We start from the raw sequence: 21,183 nt of genomic DNA, 5'->3' as shown, positions 1-21,183 counted from the left end.
GTCGACGCCCGCAACCGCGAGTAGTTCCTGCCGAGCAATTGGTCTTTTCGTCACCTCGGTACGTGTTCGACATGTTGCGCATATTTGATCTGTTCATGTTTTACTGCTCAGTTTACATGTGTAGATCTAATGATGCGTTCATACTAGTTTACATTGCAATGTCATGATTTATTTATGGAATAAATTAAATTATTATGTGCTTATAATTTTAACATCTGCATCAGCTTAAACTCAATCTAAAGTAGAGTAAATTAAGCAAGTGGCATCACCCTCCATTTTACTCTAGCTCCGCCCCTGTGCATATACACTATTTAAGTTGCAACTCTGGAGGTCCGAAGAGTTTATTATGTTCCCCGTGCTCCGCGGCGAAGCGCGGGCTTCCTACCAGTAGTTGTATATAGCCTCGGCTGGCAGGACGGTTGGTAGCTAAGCCAACTCATTACAATGGTGTCCCCAGCAGCAAAGAGGATTAGCAGGCCGCGGCTCCACCTCGTTGCCTTGTTCCTCTTGCTGCCGTTGCTTGCTGCTAGGCATGAGGATGTTGTAGCAGCGACGACGTCGACCTCGCCTGCAGTGTCCTTCAGCTTCAACTTCTCCAACATATCCGCCGCCAGACTCGAAGCTGACCTCAGATTCCAGGGCGACGCGACCTCGCCACCGGCAAATGGGCTGGTGAGCCTCACCACCTCCTCCGTGGGTGGCCGGGGCCGGATGTCGTACGCTCATCCGGTGCAGCTCTACGACACACCACCGGCGGCCACGAGGTGGCCAGCTTCTCCACCAACTTCACCTTCGCCATCGTTCCCATCAACGGTAGTTGCAGAGGGGATGGGATGGCTTTCTTCCTTGCCTATTACCCATCGCCTGAGCCGCCAAAAGACTCAAATGGCGGCGACCTCGGCCTCATCGCTGGAGAAGGAGTAACCGGCCAGACCATAGCCACCGGCAAAGACCGTTTTGTCGCCGTCGAGTTCGACACGTTCAGCCGCCCATACGATCCCAGCTACGACCACATCGGCATCGACATCAACACTGTTAGGGAGGCTAACTACACAAAAGTCTTGCCCAGCAACACGACACTGGAGGGGAACATGACAGCCTACATCTCCTTCAACAGCAGCACGTACACGGATGCTGGTCGCCTCCCTGTGGTTCCATGATCACCCTTCTGCGGTTAACGTGAGCGCACAACTGCAAGATCCGCTCACGTTGCTCCCGCCGCAGGTGGCCCTGGGCTTCTCGGCTGCCACCGGCTCATGCGTGGAGCTCCATCAGATAATGTCATGGTCCTTCAACTCAACTCTCGCCCTTGTCAAAGGTATACGTTCGTTTATGCAGTTATACTAGTATTTTATTTACCAATACTCGATCATGCATAAATTTTAAACTTCAAAAAATATGGTCCTGTGCTGTTTTCCTTGTTGTGGAACAAATATATGGTCTAATTTAATTAAACTTAAAAAAATTAATTTCTTGTTGGTTATCACTAATACATATGAAGAAAAAAATATATATGTACGTATAAAAATATAAATAGGTTAATTCAGGAAATAAAAATAAACAATTATTGCACTGTATTTATACTACGGTTGTATTCTTCTACAGTGTATAGGCAAATCTATATCTATATAATCTATATAGTTAGTCCCCACCAAGTGCAATTAGTGTTAATTCTCTCTTCCTACGGCTTGCCACGTCACCCCTAAAATGCTGACCGTTGGAGAGGTGTCACAATTGAAATTCCCATCGTCGAATTGCTTTAGAAAATAGACTTGGTACCGTCTAGTTAACGTAAAAATACAGGCAAATTAACGTTCGATAAGAAATACTCACAAGACTGATATAAATATACTACCAGCTCAATATGACTCATTGACACGTGTAACATAAGTTTGTAGCATATTACTAAGAAAATAAGGAGACAAACAAGGAATTAAGGATATTGCAAATCTATATCATTTTATCCTTGGGGCTGTAGCCTGTAAGGCTGAGAAGCTAATCTGGGTCGACGTGTCAAGTATACTTATGAATTTAATATGCAGTCAACACTCCATTTCTAAATAACTTAATCTAGTACTGTAAACCGAAACATAGACATCTTTATAGATTGGTTATAATAGACAATATGATATCCTGTACTAGATTAACTTATTTCGGAACGGAGGGAGTAGCTAGGTTTGCTTAGCACTTGTTTTAGAATTTTTTTTTTACAAAAATAAAAAATGTAAATTTATTTTCACAGGCAGTACGTTCTAAGAGAGAGCCGCCTGTGAAAATTTTCACAGGCAGTTGTGAAATTCGTCTGTGCAAGTCCTCGATTTTTATATGCCATTAGACATAGGTGGTTTAAACAAACATCTGTGTAGATAGGTTACGTATCACATTCAAATTAATTAATTGTTCTTCTTAATTAGTGAAACATTATATACACCCTCTAAACTGGGATACTGGGGTGGAGTACTAGTAATGCCTAAACGAAATGGTCGCTTCATGGAAGCTAAGTATTCGCACGGTGAGAAAGGCCATGTGGACCAGCCAAACATTACATCACTTCTTTGTAAAACGCCAATTTTTTTGAAAATGACACCGTTGGCTGGAACCAGTGGCTCGCGGGTAGCCTTCCAAGAGGACGGCCACCATGCTAGCTTAGCGATAAGGCACAGGCCATCTGGTCCTGGTGGTAGGCCAGCCAGCCTACTAACTTAGCCTAGCCGGTCCCACTTACTTTTTTTTTCCTATTTTACTTTTAAAAGAATTAAAAACAAAAAAATAAATATTTAGTTTCACTAGTACAGAAAATATTTGTGCAAATGACCAATGTGTAGACCAATAACACATTTGTATACACATTTACCCAGCCGCATCCGCATATACTTTAGAGCCTATGAAAATCGGCTATTTATACAGGTGCAGACTCAACTGCCCGTGGAGGAACCTCACACTGGTGGAGAAATCATCGATCTTTGGTCAGTCGGCCGAAATCCACAGTCCCGGTTCCACTGAAAACCGGGACTAAAGATGATCTCTCCTTAAAAAAAGGGTAGAAACTGCAACAACAAATCTCTCCCGTTACATGAGAGATAACAGCACGAAGGTTTTAAGAACAACAAAAGAAAAAGAAAAAGACTAGGCTTCCAATATTCTTCTAAGGTTCTAGCCATACACAGAGAAGAACTCCAACACACGCTTCTCCAGTAGCTTGCAATAGCTCTTAACTATTTCTTTGTCGACTCCTTTAAGAAGCAAAGACCAAGTCCTTGCCCAATGCGTTCCTATGAAAATGACATGCAAGAAAAATATAGGACTGGAGCCATTAAAGACCACATCGTTCCTATATAACCAAATTGCCCAAAGAATTAATGCAGCTATGCCCACAAACAATATTCTCTAGAGCCTAGGTTCAACACAATTCAGCCAATTCTCAAACATTTGAGACATGCTACACGGTTTCCTAATCCCAAATATAGAAAGGAGCGCACTCCAAATATACGGCCATTGAACAATCAATCAACATTTGAGACATGCTACTGGGCTATATATAGAAGTGCTACTTTGTGACTAATTTACTTAAGTCATGTTAGCTAGGGAATGGATCGACTTTGATTTATGGCTGGATAGTTCTTGCTGTATTTTGGTAGCAATGATGGATGAACATCAATTTAAGGTTGGATAGCTTTTGTGGAATTTTGTTGTCAGAAGCAAATTCTAGGAACATTTGAACTGTAACTATGTGATGAATCCATGATTGCTTATAGCACTTTTTAGCTAGAAAGATGAGCAATCTTAATTATATATGTTGAACTTATTCTGGTTATTGTAACTAGCTAAGATTTCCATGCCATGTACACAATTTTCCCTACCATCCCAATTCCTAGGGAACCTTTGTATCCCTATGATTTTACAAAAGAAAACCTAGGGCACTTTCTATTGCCCCGCACATTGTTTTCCCTTGGAATTGTTTCCTACGAATCTCTCTAGGGGAACAAACTTCCTACGGTTTATTGCCCTTTCCCGAGTAAAATTTTTCTAGGGAACCTGGGGATTTCTAGTAGTGAAGAAATTTTCTGAGAGAGACTGATGAAATTTGACGATGATTTGCTTGTAGAGCGAAACAAAATAGCAGGCCTTCTTCGAGGATTAATAATTGGAGGAGTTGTTGTGTTGGCTCTAGTGTTGTGGATCTTGCTGTCTTGTTGGAAATGGAAAAGGGTCCAAAATTTCTTTCACAAGGGAACAGCCGGCGCCAGGAGGTTCGGGTACCGCGATTTGGCCATGGCGACAAATAATTTCTCGGACGATCAGAAGCTCGGGGAGGGTGCATTTGGTAAGGTCTACCGTGGGTACCTACAGGAGTTGGGCCGTGATGTTGCTGTGAAGAAAATTGTGAAAGAGCTCAACGTAGGACACAAGGACTTCTTCACCGAAGTCACCACCATCAGCGAAGCCAGGCACAAGAATCTCCTTAAGGGGGACATATCCGGTGAAAATAAGCTAAGTGTTGAAAACTCGTGAAAATCATATCTAAAAGTTTTTTAAATTCATGAAAAAAATACTAGAGATAGGTGTAGATATAAAATACATTCTCACCAAATCTCAACTCCAAACTCAAGTTCGTTTATGAGAAACAAAAAAGACAAATTTCAGGTAAATAGTAACAGGACACTGTTCACCTGAAATTTGTCTTTTTTGTTTCTCATAAACGAACTTGAGTTTGGACTTGAGATTTGGTGAGAATGTATTTTATATCTACACCTATCTCTAGTATTTTTTTCATGAATTTACGAAACTTTTAGGTATGATTTTCACGAGTTTTCAACACTTAGCTCATTTTCACCGGATATGTCCTCCTCCTTAAGTTCTACGGTTGGTGCATCCGGGGACATAGCTGGAACATCCTCCATTTCATGTGCGGCTGGTGTTGGAGTATGGAGAAGGAGCTTTTCCTTGTCTACGAATTGATGAATAATGGCAATCTCCATGAGTACTTACACGTGAGTAAGGAAGAAGCAGTACAGTCATGGTCTACGAGGTACGTAGCGAAGCACACGATTGTCAAATATTATGCTATTTCCGTTATCAACATCTATCCTAAAATATAAGGAGTTTTGGTTGAATTGGATACATTCTAGTACTTACTATCTGTGTCTTGTCGAACCTTAAAATTTTAAATCATTAATAGATTCAAATCTATTAGAGTTTGAAATGAAAATGATACCAATACTACATTAGTCAGGAAAAACACTTATATATATTAGTATATACCTAGGCATAAGAATTTGATTCATACCTATACCTAGCAACAAAACAACTCAAATTCAACATTATTTCACAATACATTATTACATACCTAACTAATTATATGTTTGGATGCTATATACCTAGAATCAAAATCTAACCAAAAGATGTTCAAATCATACCTAAACACTTTAAAAAATAATTTCATACTCATTTGAATCTTGGTGCCCGGACACCATGGAGTACCAGTTATATATACATATATATATATATATATATATATATATATATATATATATATATATATATATATATATATATATATATAGATACATACATATATACATATATACATATACATATATACATATATATATACATATAGATAAAGTTGTTTTTCATTTTCTATGAATATATTGGTTGGAAAAAGTAATGTGAGGTTTTGTGTATTGAATATTGTGTCGATACCCAGACGTCATGTAAAAAAATCTAAGCAAAGATCGTTTTAGACAAGGGTGAGGTTGAACTTTAAAATCTTTGATGATGAATCATTTTTAAAACTTTTGTCTTTCAAATATGGTGACTACATATATAGATTAGTCACTTTAATAAAATCATATATTTGTTTAATACTTATATATATATTATAATGAAAAATAATGGTCAAAGTTGTGTTTTGGAGATCGTGCCATTATCCAAAACCACAAGTATTACCAACACGGAGGGAGTAATTGGTTATATCCGATCGATCAGGTACAATATAGCCAAGGGTATTGGCTCAGCTCTATCCTACCTACATCACGACTGCAAGCCATATATCCTGTACAGAGATATCAAGCCAAGAAACGTACTCCTAGACAAAGAATATAATGTCAAGCTTGCCGACTTTGGTTTGTCAAGGATCGCGAAGCTTGACAATGATCCAACGTCGTTGCAAACAACTGTAGTAGGCACTGTGGAAGGGTGTGTATTGACAACTGCTGTAGGACCGGTAGATTACATGGATCCACAGTGCAAGAAAGATGGCAAGGTCAAGTTCAACCCCTACTCAGACGTGTTCAGCTTCGGCCTCGTCCTGTTGGAGATCGCGTGCAAAGACATATCCAGGGAGCAGATCTGCAGCCTGTACCGAAGCAAAGGTGATGTCGTGGAGGCTACGGACCAAAGGGTAAAGATTGTTGGTGACTCTGAAAGGAGGGAGATGGAGAGTGTCATCATCTTGGGGCTCTGGTGCTCTGCTTCTGACACTCAGCGTCGGCCTACCATGCAGGAAGCAATGAAACTACTTCTGGAGCCTGATGCCACCTTGCCTGACCTTAACTTCATCACCAACTCTGCATCAGTCTCATCAGTCCATGACGCCTCCAGGGCTTCTATTGCCAATAGATACGAGGAGGCACCACAGGCTGCTCTTCTATATAGCTAGTAAGAAACATTACTGCTAGTTTTGGCTTTAACATACCAAGCTTTAAGAGATATTATTATTTTCGAACTATGTAATTATTCCGCATCAAAGTTGTATTACGAAGTTAGGCCGTGCGCATGCGCATGTATTTAATGTTGTTTGAATTTTTATTATGAATACTTCTGGGTGGGTGACTGTTTCATAAAATATTTTTTTACTCTATTTTAAAGTTGTTTTTGTCAATAATTTGTTTAGATTGCTTTGAGCGTTGGTTTTGATTTTCGTCTAATAACCCTTCAACGTATAAACTCTAAACTAAAATTACTTAAACCGTGCAGTCTTTCATTTATGAGAAAAATATTGTGGCAACAATAGAGTTGATTCATATGGAACCATTATGTGTACTATGTGTGTGTTTATATATCTTACGTTTGGAGATTATAAATTTTGATTGAAAAAATTTTCTTCTATATTATAGATGGTTTTAAGGATTTTAGAATATAATAATTGATAGAGTTACTAGTACAAGCGCAGCGTGCTAACTGCTACTCCAGGCATGCATCAGTCAGGTCACTCCACGTCTCGTTATCCCGCTCCCATCATTATTAGAGTAAACGATTTATTTTGATAAAAACAACTTTCCCGTTTCTAGTACACTTCCTTCATCCACAAAAGTTAGACATATTTCACATTGAAAAAAGAACGAATTACCCCCCGAACTATCGCGGTCGACCGAATTACACCCCTGAATCCAAAAACCAGATATTATTCACCCTGAACTTTCAATACCAGACGAATTACTCCCTCGATCCAAATCAGAGCGGTTTTGTTCTACGTGGCATACACGTGGCAACCCAGTCAGTATTTTCTATTTTTAAAAAATGTGGGACCCACATGTCCTTCCGTTTCACTCTCTCTCTCGAGGTCACGGAGCAATGCAGGGGCAGGATGTGGGCGGTGGCGCGAGCGGCAGCAGCGAGCCACAGCCTGTGAGGACTGCTACGAAGGTACGTAGCACGTCAGGGTGCCATGTAGTAGTTCTACATACGTGTGTGTATATATATAGATATATATATATATATATATATATATATATATATATATATATATATATATATACATATGTATATATATATACTGATTCTCCCGTGACTCTGCAAGCGAGAAAAATTTAGGAATCGAGCGTCAATCTTGCCGTATAAAATACACAAATACTAACCTGCTGCTTTGGATGACCTGCACTACTGTGACTCCTCGATTTTGCCCCGGCTGCCCCGCTCCTGCATTCAGGCGACTCCAGATCGATGACTTCTGCTCCTGGGACACCAACGGGTGGCAGATCCTCTAGATCGATTACCTCTGCTTCAGTATCTCCGATTGGTGAAGGAGGAGCCATCACTGGAGGAAGGAACAAGCAGATTCAATGATCAGTATAGATCGCTTCTATGATCCTCCACCGGCCGCCGAGTCGCCACTGAATCGCCGTGGGGACAATCCGAGGAGGAGTCGTCGCCTCGTTGCCTCCCAAAACCCAGAAATTTCGTGATGCGCTGTTGGATCTGTTCCGATATTAACGGTAAGATAATTTTGCCCTGAATAATTAATTCCATAATTCACGATATACATACCGGGTCCGCTGAGTCAACACCCGTTAAGGTGTACACGGATTAACTCATATCTGGTTGTTCGGATGAACGGTGGATGCAAGAGGGAGTACATACACCTGGGTGTATAGAACCATTTTCCATATATATATATATATGTATATATATATATACATATATATATATATATATATATATATATATATATATATAAAGCTTAATTAGCTCTGGGGACTGACATAGACTCCGATGGCATCGAGGAGCCATCCACAGCGTCCCCAGAATCCAACGACGATGCAACCCTTTCCAACCGGGATGGAGAATGGAGTCCCTTGCTTGCCGTTGCCGCCGTATGGCCCGTATTTCCTGCCGGCGTTGGTGTAGAAGGTGAGGGAGGTAATCACCGGCTCATCCACGTCCCTGAAATTCCCAACCGTGCCCTCCACCGCTGTCACCTGTTCACGCGCCGACAACTTGATCTGCATATCGTTTACAAGTTTAATTAATTAGCACAGGTTTGATAATTTTTCATGCATCCAGTTAGAAAAGTGTTTCATCTGTGGAGGATATATATATCTTTTGTTGCTTACGATAGTTTTATTATTTTTTTAAAAAAATATTAGATATGATATATAATACTCAACAAACTACAGTTTAAATTCAACTTCTACAAATAAAAAAATAAAGATAGCTGTGAATGTATGTTAACTAATTTTAATTAGTTTAATTTGTTTCTTTTATAACTTGAAGAAGTCGAATTTTACCTTATGGTTGTGAAGTTATATATCTCATATTAAATCTAGTGTTCTAATTTTTTCTATAAGTACTTAGTTAACATGCGTGCAAAGAGTTAATTGTTAAGAGGAATATATATAATCATGGATCGTTGCTTACCTCATCACGGACGGCTATGGAATTGTAGGAAGACGCTTGGCCCCATGGACCATGGTTCATGAGCTTGAGCTGTCCACCACCATGGCGATCACGTCCTCCATGTTGCTGCTGTTGTTGGATGTAGTAGTCGAAGTGGAACAACGCGCTGCTGTTGTTGTTGCTCTCCATGGAGTGGATGGCGCCACTGGAGTGGAACAACGCGATGCTGTTGAACCGGCGAGGGATGGTGGACGGGATCATGTCGAATGGCCGCCCGCCGCATCCTCCCCATGCCCCGACCTGCGTCACCGCCGGTCTTGATCTCGCCGCCGCCGCCGCCGCCGTCGTGGTGATGGCGCGATGATGAGGGTGTTAGATCATGGCGGATGAGTAGAGCTTGTAGTCGCCGGCGGCGGTGGTTTCTGCAGCCGGTGCTGGAGCTTGTCGTCGTGATGATCCGTGATCATCTTCTTCGTCTTCTCCGGTGGCCGGTTTATCCCGCCGGCGATGGCGGCGTTTCCTTGTCCTCTCCAAGTTCTGGCTGAGGCCGAGGCCGGCGAGGAAGGCGAAGGTGTAGAGGGAGGTGCATACGATGACGAGGATCACCACGCTGATCCCGGAGAAGACGTTTCCCATGGCTGAAGGCTGCAGTACTGCACCGATCGAGTTATTATTATTGTAATCGGATTATTGAGAATTCCAGAGCAGAGGCTGCGATTTTGTTTTGCCATAGCCCATAGCTAGCACTGTGTATTTATTGGAAACAACAGGCCGGATTATTTGCTGTCGGGTTGGTCTGTGGCCGCGGTCGAATCGGATTCCGATGGACGTACTGGACTACTCCTACTTCCTCCGTTTCAAAAAAATCCAACCTAAATAGCAATAAGACATTTCATAGTACAATGAATCAGACAACGATAGTTGTTTGTGTAGTCTAGGTGGATCCCAGAACATATCATAGTTCCAGCGAAAAGGCTCACGGGTGAGTGACTTGTCGCGCATTACCAAATTTGGTCACCACGTTTTTGGACTTCTCTTTTGCAATAAGTCTCTTTTGACTCCCTCATCTCATTCTTGTAGTTGAATCGCCCTACTTAACCGTAAAACCAGGTATTATGTCTCACATACATCTTCGAAAACCGATGTAAATTAACTTACTCGATGGTTATGAGAGTGGTTTCGGCTGATGTGATAGTTTGACCGCGTTTGACTCACTGAGTCAATAGGTTGACTCGCTGATGTGACATGTCAGCGATTTCCAACTTATTTCATCTTCTTCCTCACCTCTCCCTTCTGGTCTTCTGTCCCCCTTTCTGTCAGCTCCCCGAGAGGGAAGGGGAGGAAACCCCAGTGCATTAATCGCCACCATCCCTGATTAGTAGCGAAGGAGAGCCAGGGGGGCGTGGCAGAGAGATGCCACTTGTCGTGCAAAATTGCAAATAGTTTGGAATTGGATTAATTAAAGGATTGTACTGACTAGTCACCCGTGAGCCTTTTGCCTTTTCGCAAATAGTTTGGATTAGTAGTACTACTACATATCAGCTTTTTCCCAGCGGCCAAATCGAGTTTTTGCTGATGGCCGGTGGCGCCACCATCAATCTAAGGATAGTGAAAATAACGAATTTCCGCTGTCGAACTTTCCGGCCGCCAACGGAGATCCATTTTCGCAGGTGGGCAAGCTAGGAAGGCCGCCAAAAATGATTTTAGGCGACTAAAAAAATCAGGCTCCCCAAATCCCTGTCCCAAATTCACATTCATCAACACAAATCGCCGTCGTCATCGTCGACGCACGGTGTTGGAGTAGGCGGAAAAGTATACACTGGTGGAGAAACCCTTTTTCCTTCCGGTTCGTAACCTCCCTTTAGTCCCGCTTGACCAACCGGGACTACGAATCCGGGACTAAAGATCGCTATCTTTAGTCCCGGGTGAAATAACCGGTCCGGTTGGTAACATCAACCGGGACTACAGATCGAGCTGCTTTTTTTTTATTTGCATGGCCCTGTTGCTGCATGGTTTATATATATACACACACACACACATATATATATATATGTATATATATATATATATATATGTATATATATATATATATATATATATGTTTCAATACATATATGTATGCATAATATATATATTACATATATTATGCATGTATATATTAAATCACTTAACATTTTATGTGCATATATGACCAAAATATATATTTACACTAAAGTAAATGTGTACATATATAAAAATAGACATGTATTAATTACAATTCATTATGTCCTAGCTAGCTACGACTTCGACGTAGTAGTCGTTATCTCAGAAGCTAACGGCTTATGAATTGTATTTCCATCGTAGTAGAATTCACCCTCGGGATAAAGGACTTGTTCGTTGATGAATCCTATGAGTTGTTCTTGAACCGCCGCGATAAATTCCTTGTGTGTGAGGTTATCCCTCATGTGAATAACCTATATATGAATGTATGAAATTAATCAGTAATGAACAAATCGATACGTACGCAATGAAAGTTGGAATTTATTTATACGTACATCAAGCTCTCTTGTGGTGTATATTTGGGTTGTAAGGCAGTGGCAATACTCGCATACGTAGTAGCGCACAAGTTAGTTCCCTGGTCTTGCTTTGCACACTACATATATATACGTGACAAACGGCGAGAGATTTAATTAATATACACTTATATTTGAATTAGAGATTCAATATAAATGTAGAGCATGTACTCACAGGAAATTTGAACCTCCGCCTAAGTTTTTCTTTCCAATTGCCGCGGACCAAATGACGGAACCGATACCAAGCCCTACATGGAGTTTAAAGCTATGATTCGTAGTAGCAATTAATAGCAAAATTCGTAATAACATTGGAACTTATGACATTACCTGTCTATCAGTTCAAAAACCTGGTCAAAAGTAGACTCATCTTTATTCATTGAGTCATAGAAATTGACTCTGTAGGCCTCCAAGTCAAAGAGTAAAAGGACCCAGTGGAATCTGCAATATGTGTGAGGGATATATGAAAAAAACTGTAGATCTATATATGTAAGGGAACAAACTTTGTTCGGAAGACAGTAAAAACTAACGCTGTGTTGTACGGCAATAGTACGAACCTCTTGTAATGCTGCTCCTTCAGGAGATTGACGAGATTGTCCTCTATGGCTTGCGGATAGTCGGTGATCATGTCGATGTTTACTTTCCGAGGGTCGATGAATCCAGTATCGAAAACCCCCCGCCATCGGGCCCTTTGAATCTCCATTCTACAACGATATAAAGGAATTGTTATATATATGGTGTACATATATATACAAGGAGCTAATTAAAGGAACGTAAGAAATATAACTCAACCATACGTACAAAATCCATGCGCTAAGAATAAATACGTCGAGGGCGTCCAGCTGGTATAGTTCGTAGATATCCTTGAAATTGATCCAGAGAACATCTTCCCCTTGTAAGAAGTCGGAGCTCTTAATCCTCGCTCCGATAATCTCCCTACCGCTTGTGCTCATCTCCATGTACCGTTGATGGAATTTGTACATCTGTGTCGGTAAGGACTGCAGCTACTCAGGCTTGACAAGCGGTTTACCGAGTTCGTACTTGTGTCTCACTTCTACCTTTGGGATTGGTGCGCCTTTAAGCAACTGATCCCTAGTTAGCCCGGTGTTAGAAAGGAATTCTTTTATTCCAATTTCTTGCCCTGTCACCAATGGCTCGACCTCCTGGTTTGATTGCTCTCCAAGCTGATGGACTTGTTTGTACTTTCCATAATATGCTTTCTTAAGTGTTCGCTCATAGTCCGTGAGCTTTATGGCCTCCTTGGCTGGTGCCGACATACTCCTGAAAAACTTCTTGGCACCCGGGTCTATAGGAATCTTCTTTTCTGGACTCCGAGGCTTCAATTGCCTCTTCACTTCTGCTGCCACGTAAGCGTCAAGCTCCTGTTGCATGCAATAGTACGGTGGCTCCTTGTTCTCGGCGGCGTCAACTTTCGCCTTCTTCGTCGCCCTTGTGCGGGCAGGCGGTGGTGCTTGGTGAGTTCTTGACTTGGAAGGTGCTGGAGGACGCGGCGCAGTTGCCTGAGGAGGAGTCGGTGCAAGAGCCTGAGGAGGAGTCGGTGCAGGATCCTGAGGAGGAGATGGTGGAGGAGACTGATGAGGAGGAGACAGTGGAGGAGCCGGAGGGGATGGTGCATGAGACGCCGCTTTTCGCCTAGGGAGGATGATGTAGCGCTTGCGCCATAGTATAATGGCATGGCTCGTGTCGTGTAGATGCGTCTCACCGTCTCCTCCAGGGTAGTCCAACTCGAGGTCCTCGTACGCGGCTTCCACCAACTCAACTTCGACCCTCGAGTATCCTACTGGAATCGGCCTGCAGTGGTAAGTCCCTGAAGGGTCCGTTGGGATGGCCATTTCCGACGCAACCTTCAGGTGATGAGAGGTTATCTATTAGTAATCAACATAAGCAGAAACTTGCGAAATGTACAAGTCCAAAAAACATAGAACTACCTTGATTGATAAATTCTTGAAGAGAATATGCAGCTGATGTCCTCAACGGGGCATGTGGTTTCGTCCTGAGTATGCATGGCGTCCATGCTCTGTGATCCTACCTACCCTGTTGAGGCGCAGCTGCTACGATTTCCTGAGGGGCTGACCATTACAGGAGGAATGTACGGCTGGGGATCCTAGCACCGATGTGCGGCCATGCGTTCATCCACCTTCCGTGCCACCTCCTCTTGTATGCTGAGCTCGTAGCTCGATACCCTGTACTCAAGATCTACAATCTTCGCCTCGGTATCTCTCTTGCTCCTCATCCGACTCCTGTATGTGTGGATGTCCTCCTTGAATCCAATCTTCCAATGAACCATGCCTTTCCCACGTGTTCTTCCTGGATGCTCGGGAGTCTGCAGGGCGAGCGATAGCTCGTCCTTCTCTCTGTCGGGTCGGAACGTGCCCTGCGTAGAGGCTTCCACTGCCTCCGTTAGTCGACTGGCAGCCTCGCGTATCTGATCGCTGAACACCAGGGAGCCATCAACTGGGTTAAGCGTTCCACCGTGAGCATAGTATCAGAACTTCGATCGATCCGGCCATTTACCGGTGGCCTGTTCGATACCCCTCTCAATCAAGCTTGCCTCCATCTCCTCGCAATTCGGCATTGCGACGCTACAGCCGCCTGACCCCAAGTGGTGATGGTACTTCTTCTTGGCGGCATTTTCTTTGTTTCTGACCATCATCGCTTGCCCTTGTTGCCCTGTCTTGTAAGCAGCGAACTCGTCCCAATGATCCCTTAGCTTCGGGAATACGTCGAAGTTCGGTGTCAGCCCCTTCAGGATTTATTTCTTGTAGAGATCTCCCTTGAAGCTCTGGAATTGTTCTGCCATTTTCTTAAGAGTCCACTATTTCACTATGTTCTCCGTACCCGCAGGGAGCATGAACGTCTCGAGCATTGTGGTCCACAGCATCTCTTTCTCTGATTCCGAGACAAAGCTGTCATTATCCCCGCGTGCCCTTGTTCTGCTGCCAGTACACCGCGCTGTGGCGTACAAAATTCTTGGCTGCTTCCGCCGGGGCAGTAGGTCGGCCGTCTTCGTCTACCTTAGTTATGATGTGCCGACCCTCTATATTTTTCGCGGCACCTCGTTGTCCGTGTGCCCTCTTCTGTCCAGCGGAGGGATGACTTCCACTAGCCTCCTCCTCCTCGTTCCCCTCATCGTTCCCCTCCACATCCCTCTCCACGTTCCCCGGATCGTTCAAGTACTGGTTTGGATCCTCGTTCCCCACTTCTTCGTTCCAGTACTGGCTGCTTCCCTCTGCGATTGTATCGTACAGTATCTGTTCCTCATCGCGATCAGCCATCTGTTCATACAAGAAATATTTGCTAAGTCTATAGGGTAAGTCTATAGGTCATATTTGCTAAGCGTAATATTAAAACTCTACTAATCTTGTATTAAAACTCTAACAATCATATATGCTAAGTCTAAGTGTCGTATATTAGAACTCAAATAATCATATATGCTAAGTCTAAGTGTCGTATATTAGAACTCAAATAATCATATATATGCTAAGTCTAAGTGTCGTATATTAGAACCCTAGATAATCATATATGCTAAATCTAATTAAGTTTCGTATATTAATCCTGTAATAATCTTATATTAAAACTCTAATAATCTTATATTAAAATTGTAATAATCATATGTGCTAAGTCTAACACTCACATATGCTAAGTCTAATAATACTATATTAAAAATCCTATAATCTTATATTAGAACTCTAATAATCTTATATTAAAATTGTAATAATCATATGTGCTAAGTCTAACACTCACATATCCTAAGTCTAATAATCCTATATTAAAAATCTAATAATCTTATATTAAATCTCTAACAATCACATCTTTACATCACTTGCCTGCGCGAAATCCTTCGAGGGCTACCTACCACTTCGGCTTGAGGGATGACGACGACGACGTCTTTTCTGCAACATGCAAAAAAATATATTAGTCTAAACGCAAAGGAACATATATTGTATTTCACATTTTCAAGTATATATAATCATATATATGCTAAGTCTAACACTCGTTTAATTATCTCGTTCATACACGTTTCGCTCGCGTTCGTTCTCACACTTTTAGTTGAAGTGCCTTCACGTTCGTTCACACGTTTCGTTAACGTTTCGTTCATGTTTCGTTCACATTCGTTCGCGTTTCGTTCACGTTCGTTCTCTTTTGTTCGCGTTCGTTCACGTTTCAATCACGTTTCGTTCACGTTCGTTCATGTTTCGTTCACGTTCGTTCACGTTTCGTTCACGTTCGTTCGCGTTCGTTCACGTAAGTTCGCGTTCGTTCATGTTCAATCACATTTCGTTCACATTCGGCAATGACGGGGCGGCAGTGGCGGCAGCGGAGCGGCGACGTGGCGGCGCGGCGGCGGCACGTTTCAATCACGTTTCGTTCACGTTCGTTCATGTAAGTTCGCGTTCGTTCATGTAAGTTCGCGTTCGTGCACGTTCGGCAATGACGGGGTGTTCGCGTTTCAGGCAGCGGAGCGGTGGCGTGGCGCGGCGGCGGAGGCATTTTTTTCCAGTCACTTTTTTAATTAAAAAATTGTGGGACCCGCATGTCATACACTTCTTATATACTGGCGGCGCAGCGCGCAGGTCGCGGCGGCGGCGTGGCGTCGTGGCGGCGTGGCGAGCTTGAGGCGGGGGCGGCGGCGTGGGGGTGGCGTTGGCATGGCGGCGCGGCGGCAGCGTGGCGAGCTCGAGGCGGGGGCAGCGGCGTGGGGGTGGTGTCGGCGTCAGGGCCGGCATCGGCGGCGGCGGCCGCATCGAAGTCGGGGCGGCATCGGCGGGAGGCGGAGTCGGGGTCGGCGGCGTCAGCAACGAGGCGGCGGGGGGGGGGGGGTTTGTCATGCCCGAAATTTCTATCCAAAATTTCAAGCGCTTACATGTGCGTTTAACCCTTATCCAGGAATCAGCCGAGGCACACGATAATAAATTGATAATAGAGTACTATCAAACAGGTAATTAACATTCGCAAAATAAATTATTACAGAGGTGGATAGTTCCTCTCAAAGAATAAAATTCTATGCAACGGAAAATAAAAACAAACTACGGAACAGCTATGGCAACTCCACTCTACAGGCAACTTAACCCGGACCAAGCCTAGTCTTCCAGATCATCACCTTCACTGAAGTACTCCTCCTCTGATGAATGAATATTGCAAGAATGAGCATATGACATACTCAACAAGCCACACAGCAAATATGCAAGTGCACAAGATAACAAAGGACGGCATAATAAAGCTCATTTGCATAAACATCATTTACTAAATATTTAAGAGAATAGTAAAATAGTTGAATAATTAAGCAGTATTAAATAAACACCATACAACACACCCGTGTTGCATGGGCCCAACCTCATCTGAACAACCAACCCTGGTGTACAAATCAAACCTCCATACCAGGAATATGCCATTCCAAACCAGGAGTCAAATTAATTATCACAATTACCATTAATGAATAGTGTGGGACTAATCACGAAAAACATTGTTTAACTCACCCATAACCGCGGGCACGGCTATTCGAATAGTTTTACTTTGACCAGAGGTGTACCACTGTACCCACAAGACACAGTTCCACAACATGTTACCATGCGCCTCAATACCACCACGGTACCTCGGAAAAGAACTATGACAATACCCCTCGCACAACACAACTCACCACAGTGCACCGTTCCTGGATCATAATCTCCCCCTCAAAACTAGAGGCAATGGACTCCCCAGCGACCCCCACGGACTTCTCGCCACTTCACAGTCTGGCACACCATAATGAATCATGCTATACAAAAGATAAAGTCGTTGCCCACGCTCGCTTGTGGTTGGCACGATAAATGTTTCACAACAGTAGCTCATGAACCGGTCCTTAATTGTCATGAGCACAACCATCAAAACCATATGCTCACAACCCACCTTTAATCAGGTTTTAATTATCAATTAATTAACATTACACGATTAACCATCATGAGCTACCATTAAATATAACCATAATTAATAATGTAATATGATTTATCCCATTAATAAGCTAATGTTTCTAAGCATATCTAAGCAATTATACATATAGCATTTAGCTGAACCAATCCAATTTATAAGGTCCAAGCTAACCAAATTATAACCCATAGGAAAATAAAGTCATCTTCGGCCATTAATTAATGGGAAAGGCTCACCACCCGATGACATTCGAAAATAATGCATAAGTTGAAATAAAACAATAGTTTTAAACGGGTTCAACATGCTCAAAGGGTTGTTTGGGATCTGTGTGACTTGCCTTGAGCTTCCGCAAACACTTCTGAACCTTCCTCGACGGAAATGCTCTCCTCCGGAACGTCGGAAACTAGAGCAAAAAGACTAAATCAACAAAACAGTACATAAACAAGCATAAACAGTATATGTGGATATTTTTAACATGTAGATCTCAAGTTTAGAAAAATTTAGCAACTTGAACCACTTGAATCGGAGCTACGATGATTTAGTTATGATTTTCCGAAGTTTAACTGATTTGCATCTAATAAAGAAAATCTGGAAAAAAGGAAATATGACGTCACGCTGATGTCATCATCACCGGCATGACGCGAGCGACAACCTCGCCGGCGATAGAGAGGTCGGCCGAGCGATCTCAGGCCATCTACACGTAGAGGACGACGACGCGAACTCACCGGTGCAAGAAAACGCGACGGACGACGACGAACGGTGGCCGGCGCGGCTGAGCGGCGACCGGCGACGGCGGCGGCTAGGGCGGCGCGGCGGCGACACTACAAGGGACGAGAGGGCTCGGGAGTTGAGGCAAATGAAAGAGGACGCCAAGGGGATGCTATATATAGGTTGGATTGAAGAGATCGGGCTCCAACCGAGAGGAATCGAAGCCGGAAAATCTTCAGGTTAGTTTGGAGAGATAAACTCAAACGGACTCGATTTGGTTTATCCGGGAGAAATTAGTCTCTGAGACTTTAGGGGAAAGGAAGAGGATAAGGAGGAGAGTATTTCTCCTCAACTAATCGGACTCGAGGTCGACCGAGAAGGGCGGAATCGGCGGCGCTAGGCGGCGGCTCGGACTCGGCTTGGCCGGCCGGCCGGCTGGAGGTAGGGGGTGGATCCGACATGTGGGCCCCACATGTCGGTGACCCGCGAGAAGGGGGGCGGTGGCTCGGGATGGGCCGGTGTGGGCCAGCTTGGCGCGCGCGGGGAGAGAGGATGTTGGGCCGAATTCGGCCCAACAGCTTAAGGGAGGGTTTTTAAAACTTTTTAATTAAAATAATTCGTGAAATGATGTTTCATTTATTAAAAATACTTCCCTTACTCAAATAATTCCTAGAAAAATCTAAAAAATAGAGGAACAAGAAAAGTATTTAATGAAATTTTATCTAGCTCAATTTTATGTTGAAAATTTTCCTAGATTGTTAGAGTTTAACTTGTAGGCTTTTAAAATAATTTATAAAAAAATGATTTAAAATATGCATTATTAATTTAGGGGATTTTTAGGGCGTGACAGGTTTGGAGAGAGAGAGAGAGGAGAGATCGAGATCGAGAGAGAGAGAGAGGCAGCGGCGGCTCTCACCCCAGAGATGCGGCGGCGGCGTCGGGGACGGAGGCGGCGGAGGCGGCGACAACCGCGAGACGACGGCGAGAGACGATGGCGGCGAAGGAGAAGCCCTAGGCAGTGGCGGCGAAGGAGAAGCCGAGATCGATTGGAGGAAAAACTTCTAAGTGTTGGTGGAGAAGACGAGTGCACCTCGGGCATATATATACCCTGGGATCTTTAGTCCCGGTTGGTGAGAACAACCGGGACTAAAAATATCTTTAATCCCGGTTGTTCTTACGAACCGATCTTTAATCCCGGTTGGTCTTACGAACCGGGAGTAAAGATATCTTTAGTCCCGGTTGTTCTCACCAACCGAGACTAAATATATTTTCCCGCTATTTCCAAATTCTTTTTAAACCCAGTTAGGGTTAAGAACCGGGACTAAAGACAATAGCACTGAATAATGCATTAAAATTATTTTAAGTCGAAAAATTAATGACAAAACCTTCGAAAAATTATTGTTGTCTGTACTAAATTAAGTGGATAATATATAATAAGCACATGAATGATTTAAAATTGTTAAAAATTCTAATAATCATATATAATTAGCATGTGCATGATATTAAATTGTTAAAAATTCTAATTAACATATGTAAATACCACATGCATGATTTAAAATTAATAAAAATTCTAATAATCATATATAATTAGTATATGCATGATTTAAAATTGTTAAAAATTATAATTAACATATGTAAATACCACATGCATGATTGAAAACTTTTCAAAATTCTAATTAGCGTATATAACTAACATATGCATGATTTAAATTTGTTAAAAATTCTAATAATCATACATAATTAACATATCCCATACAACAATTGATTTATATGGATATTCAATACATCCAAAATAGTTTACATCGTGTACACAACAATTACGGCAATACATCGGCGGTGACGGTTGACCGCACGTACTTTCTCCTCACTATTGTTCCTTCCTTGTGATCGCTATATGAGTAAGGGGTGTCTTTATTTGATAGGAGGATGCTAGGGTCAATCGTCACCGTGAAAGGGGGTTGCCCATCAAACTGATCGTAATCCTCGTCAGTCTTGTCCTCTACTCCGACGATTTTTCTTTTGCCTGGGAGAACCACGTGGCGCTTCGGCTCGTCAGGCCCTTTGCCCTTCTTTCCTTTTCTAGACATGTCCGTCACGTAAAAAACTTGCGTTACATCATTGGCAAGGACAAAAGATTCTTCCGAGTATCCAACCTTGTTAACGTCAACCGTTGTCATCCCACTGTCATCAATCGTTATGCCTCCATCAGACAACTTAACCCATTGGCACCGGAACAAAGGGACCTTGAGAGGTCCATAGTCAAGTTCTCATATGTCCTCTATGGCACCGTAATACGTGCCAGTTGTACCATCGTGTCCCATGGCATCGATACGAACAGCACTGTTCTGGTTCGTGCTCTTCTTGTCTTGGGCTCTCGTGTAGAATGTGTACCCATTGGTCTCATATCCCTGGAATGTAGCGATCGAGCCAGATGGTCCCCTCGCCAGGAAGGCCAGTTGTTGGTTAATCGTCTCGTTACCCATGAGATGTTGTCGCAGCCATGCGGGGAAAGTATCAATGTGATGTCGTGTAATCCATGCATCGGACTTACCGATGTTTCTAGCGCGAACTAGAACCAAGTGCTCATCGATGTAAGGAGCCACCAATGAAGACTGTTACAGAACCGTGAAATGGGCTTTACGGAATAAATTGTTGTCTACCGTCATTATTGCTTTCCTTCTGAGAGTCCCCTTTCCCCGTAGTCTCCCTTCATGGCGTGATTCAGGTATCCCGATTGGGCGAAGGTCTTCAATAAATTCTACGCAGAATTCAATGACCTCCTCTGTTCCATACCCCTTGGCGATGCTTGCCTCTGAACGAGCACGGTTACGAACATACTTCTTCACAACGCCCATGTACCTCTCGAAAGGAAACATGTTGTGTA

At 43.0% G+C, this 21,183-nt stretch overlaps 1 protein-coding gene, 1 long non-coding RNA gene and 2 pseudogenes across 2 annotated transcripts; 1 reads left to right on the top strand and 3 right to left on the bottom strand.

The window, feature by feature from the left end:
• Positions 1-344: 344 nt before the first annotated feature.
• LOC107278550 (L-type lectin-domain containing receptor kinase IX.1-like) lies at positions 345-6,735 on the top strand (annotated as a pseudogene).
• A 1,730-nt stretch (positions 6,736-8,465) lies between these two features.
• LOC107276558 (salt stress-induced protein-like) lies at positions 8,466-9,378 on the bottom strand. Its single transcript, XM_015779192.3, has 2 exons — positions 9,139-9,378; positions 8,466-8,723 (listed from the first exon to the last, which is right to left on the bottom strand). The coding sequence occupies exons 1-2, from the start codon at positions 9,376-9,378 to the stop codon at positions 8,466-8,468; spliced, it is 498 nt and encodes a 165-aa protein (XP_015634678.1).
• A 2,015-nt stretch (positions 9,379-11,393) lies between these two features.
• LOC136355976 (uncharacterized) lies at positions 11,394-14,962 on the bottom strand (annotated as a pseudogene).
• Positions 14,963-16,579: 1,617 nt separating this feature from the next.
• On the bottom strand, positions 16,580-18,760 carry LOC136355994 (uncharacterized). Its single transcript, XR_010740615.1, has 3 exons — positions 18,317-18,760; positions 17,929-17,994; positions 16,580-16,809 (listed from the first exon to the last, which is right to left on the bottom strand). It is a non-coding gene; the product is annotated as an uncharacterized lncRNA (long non-coding RNA).
• Between the last annotated feature and the right edge of the window lie 2,423 nt (positions 18,761-21,183).

The sequence above is a fragment of the Oryza sativa genome, chromosome 4 (assembly GCF_034140825.1).
Source record: "Oryza sativa Japonica Group chromosome 4, ASM3414082v1".
Lineage (NCBI taxonomy): Eukaryota > Viridiplantae > Streptophyta > Magnoliopsida > Poales > Poaceae > Oryza > Oryza sativa.
Note: the sequence above shows the minus strand (reverse complement) of the source record. Positions and strands in the feature narration are given on the sequence as shown.

Bases quoted from the DNA above. Each gene is read 5' to 3' on its own strand.
- LOC107276558 (XM_015779192.3), bottom strand. From the start codon at position 9,378: ATGATCCCGTCCACCATCCCTCGCCGGTTCAACAGCATCGCGTTGTTC. The intron at 8,724-9,138 runs GTAAGCAACGAT...AACGATATGCAG, and splicing joins CCATAGCCGTCCGTGATGAG to ATCAAGTTGTCGGCGCGTGA.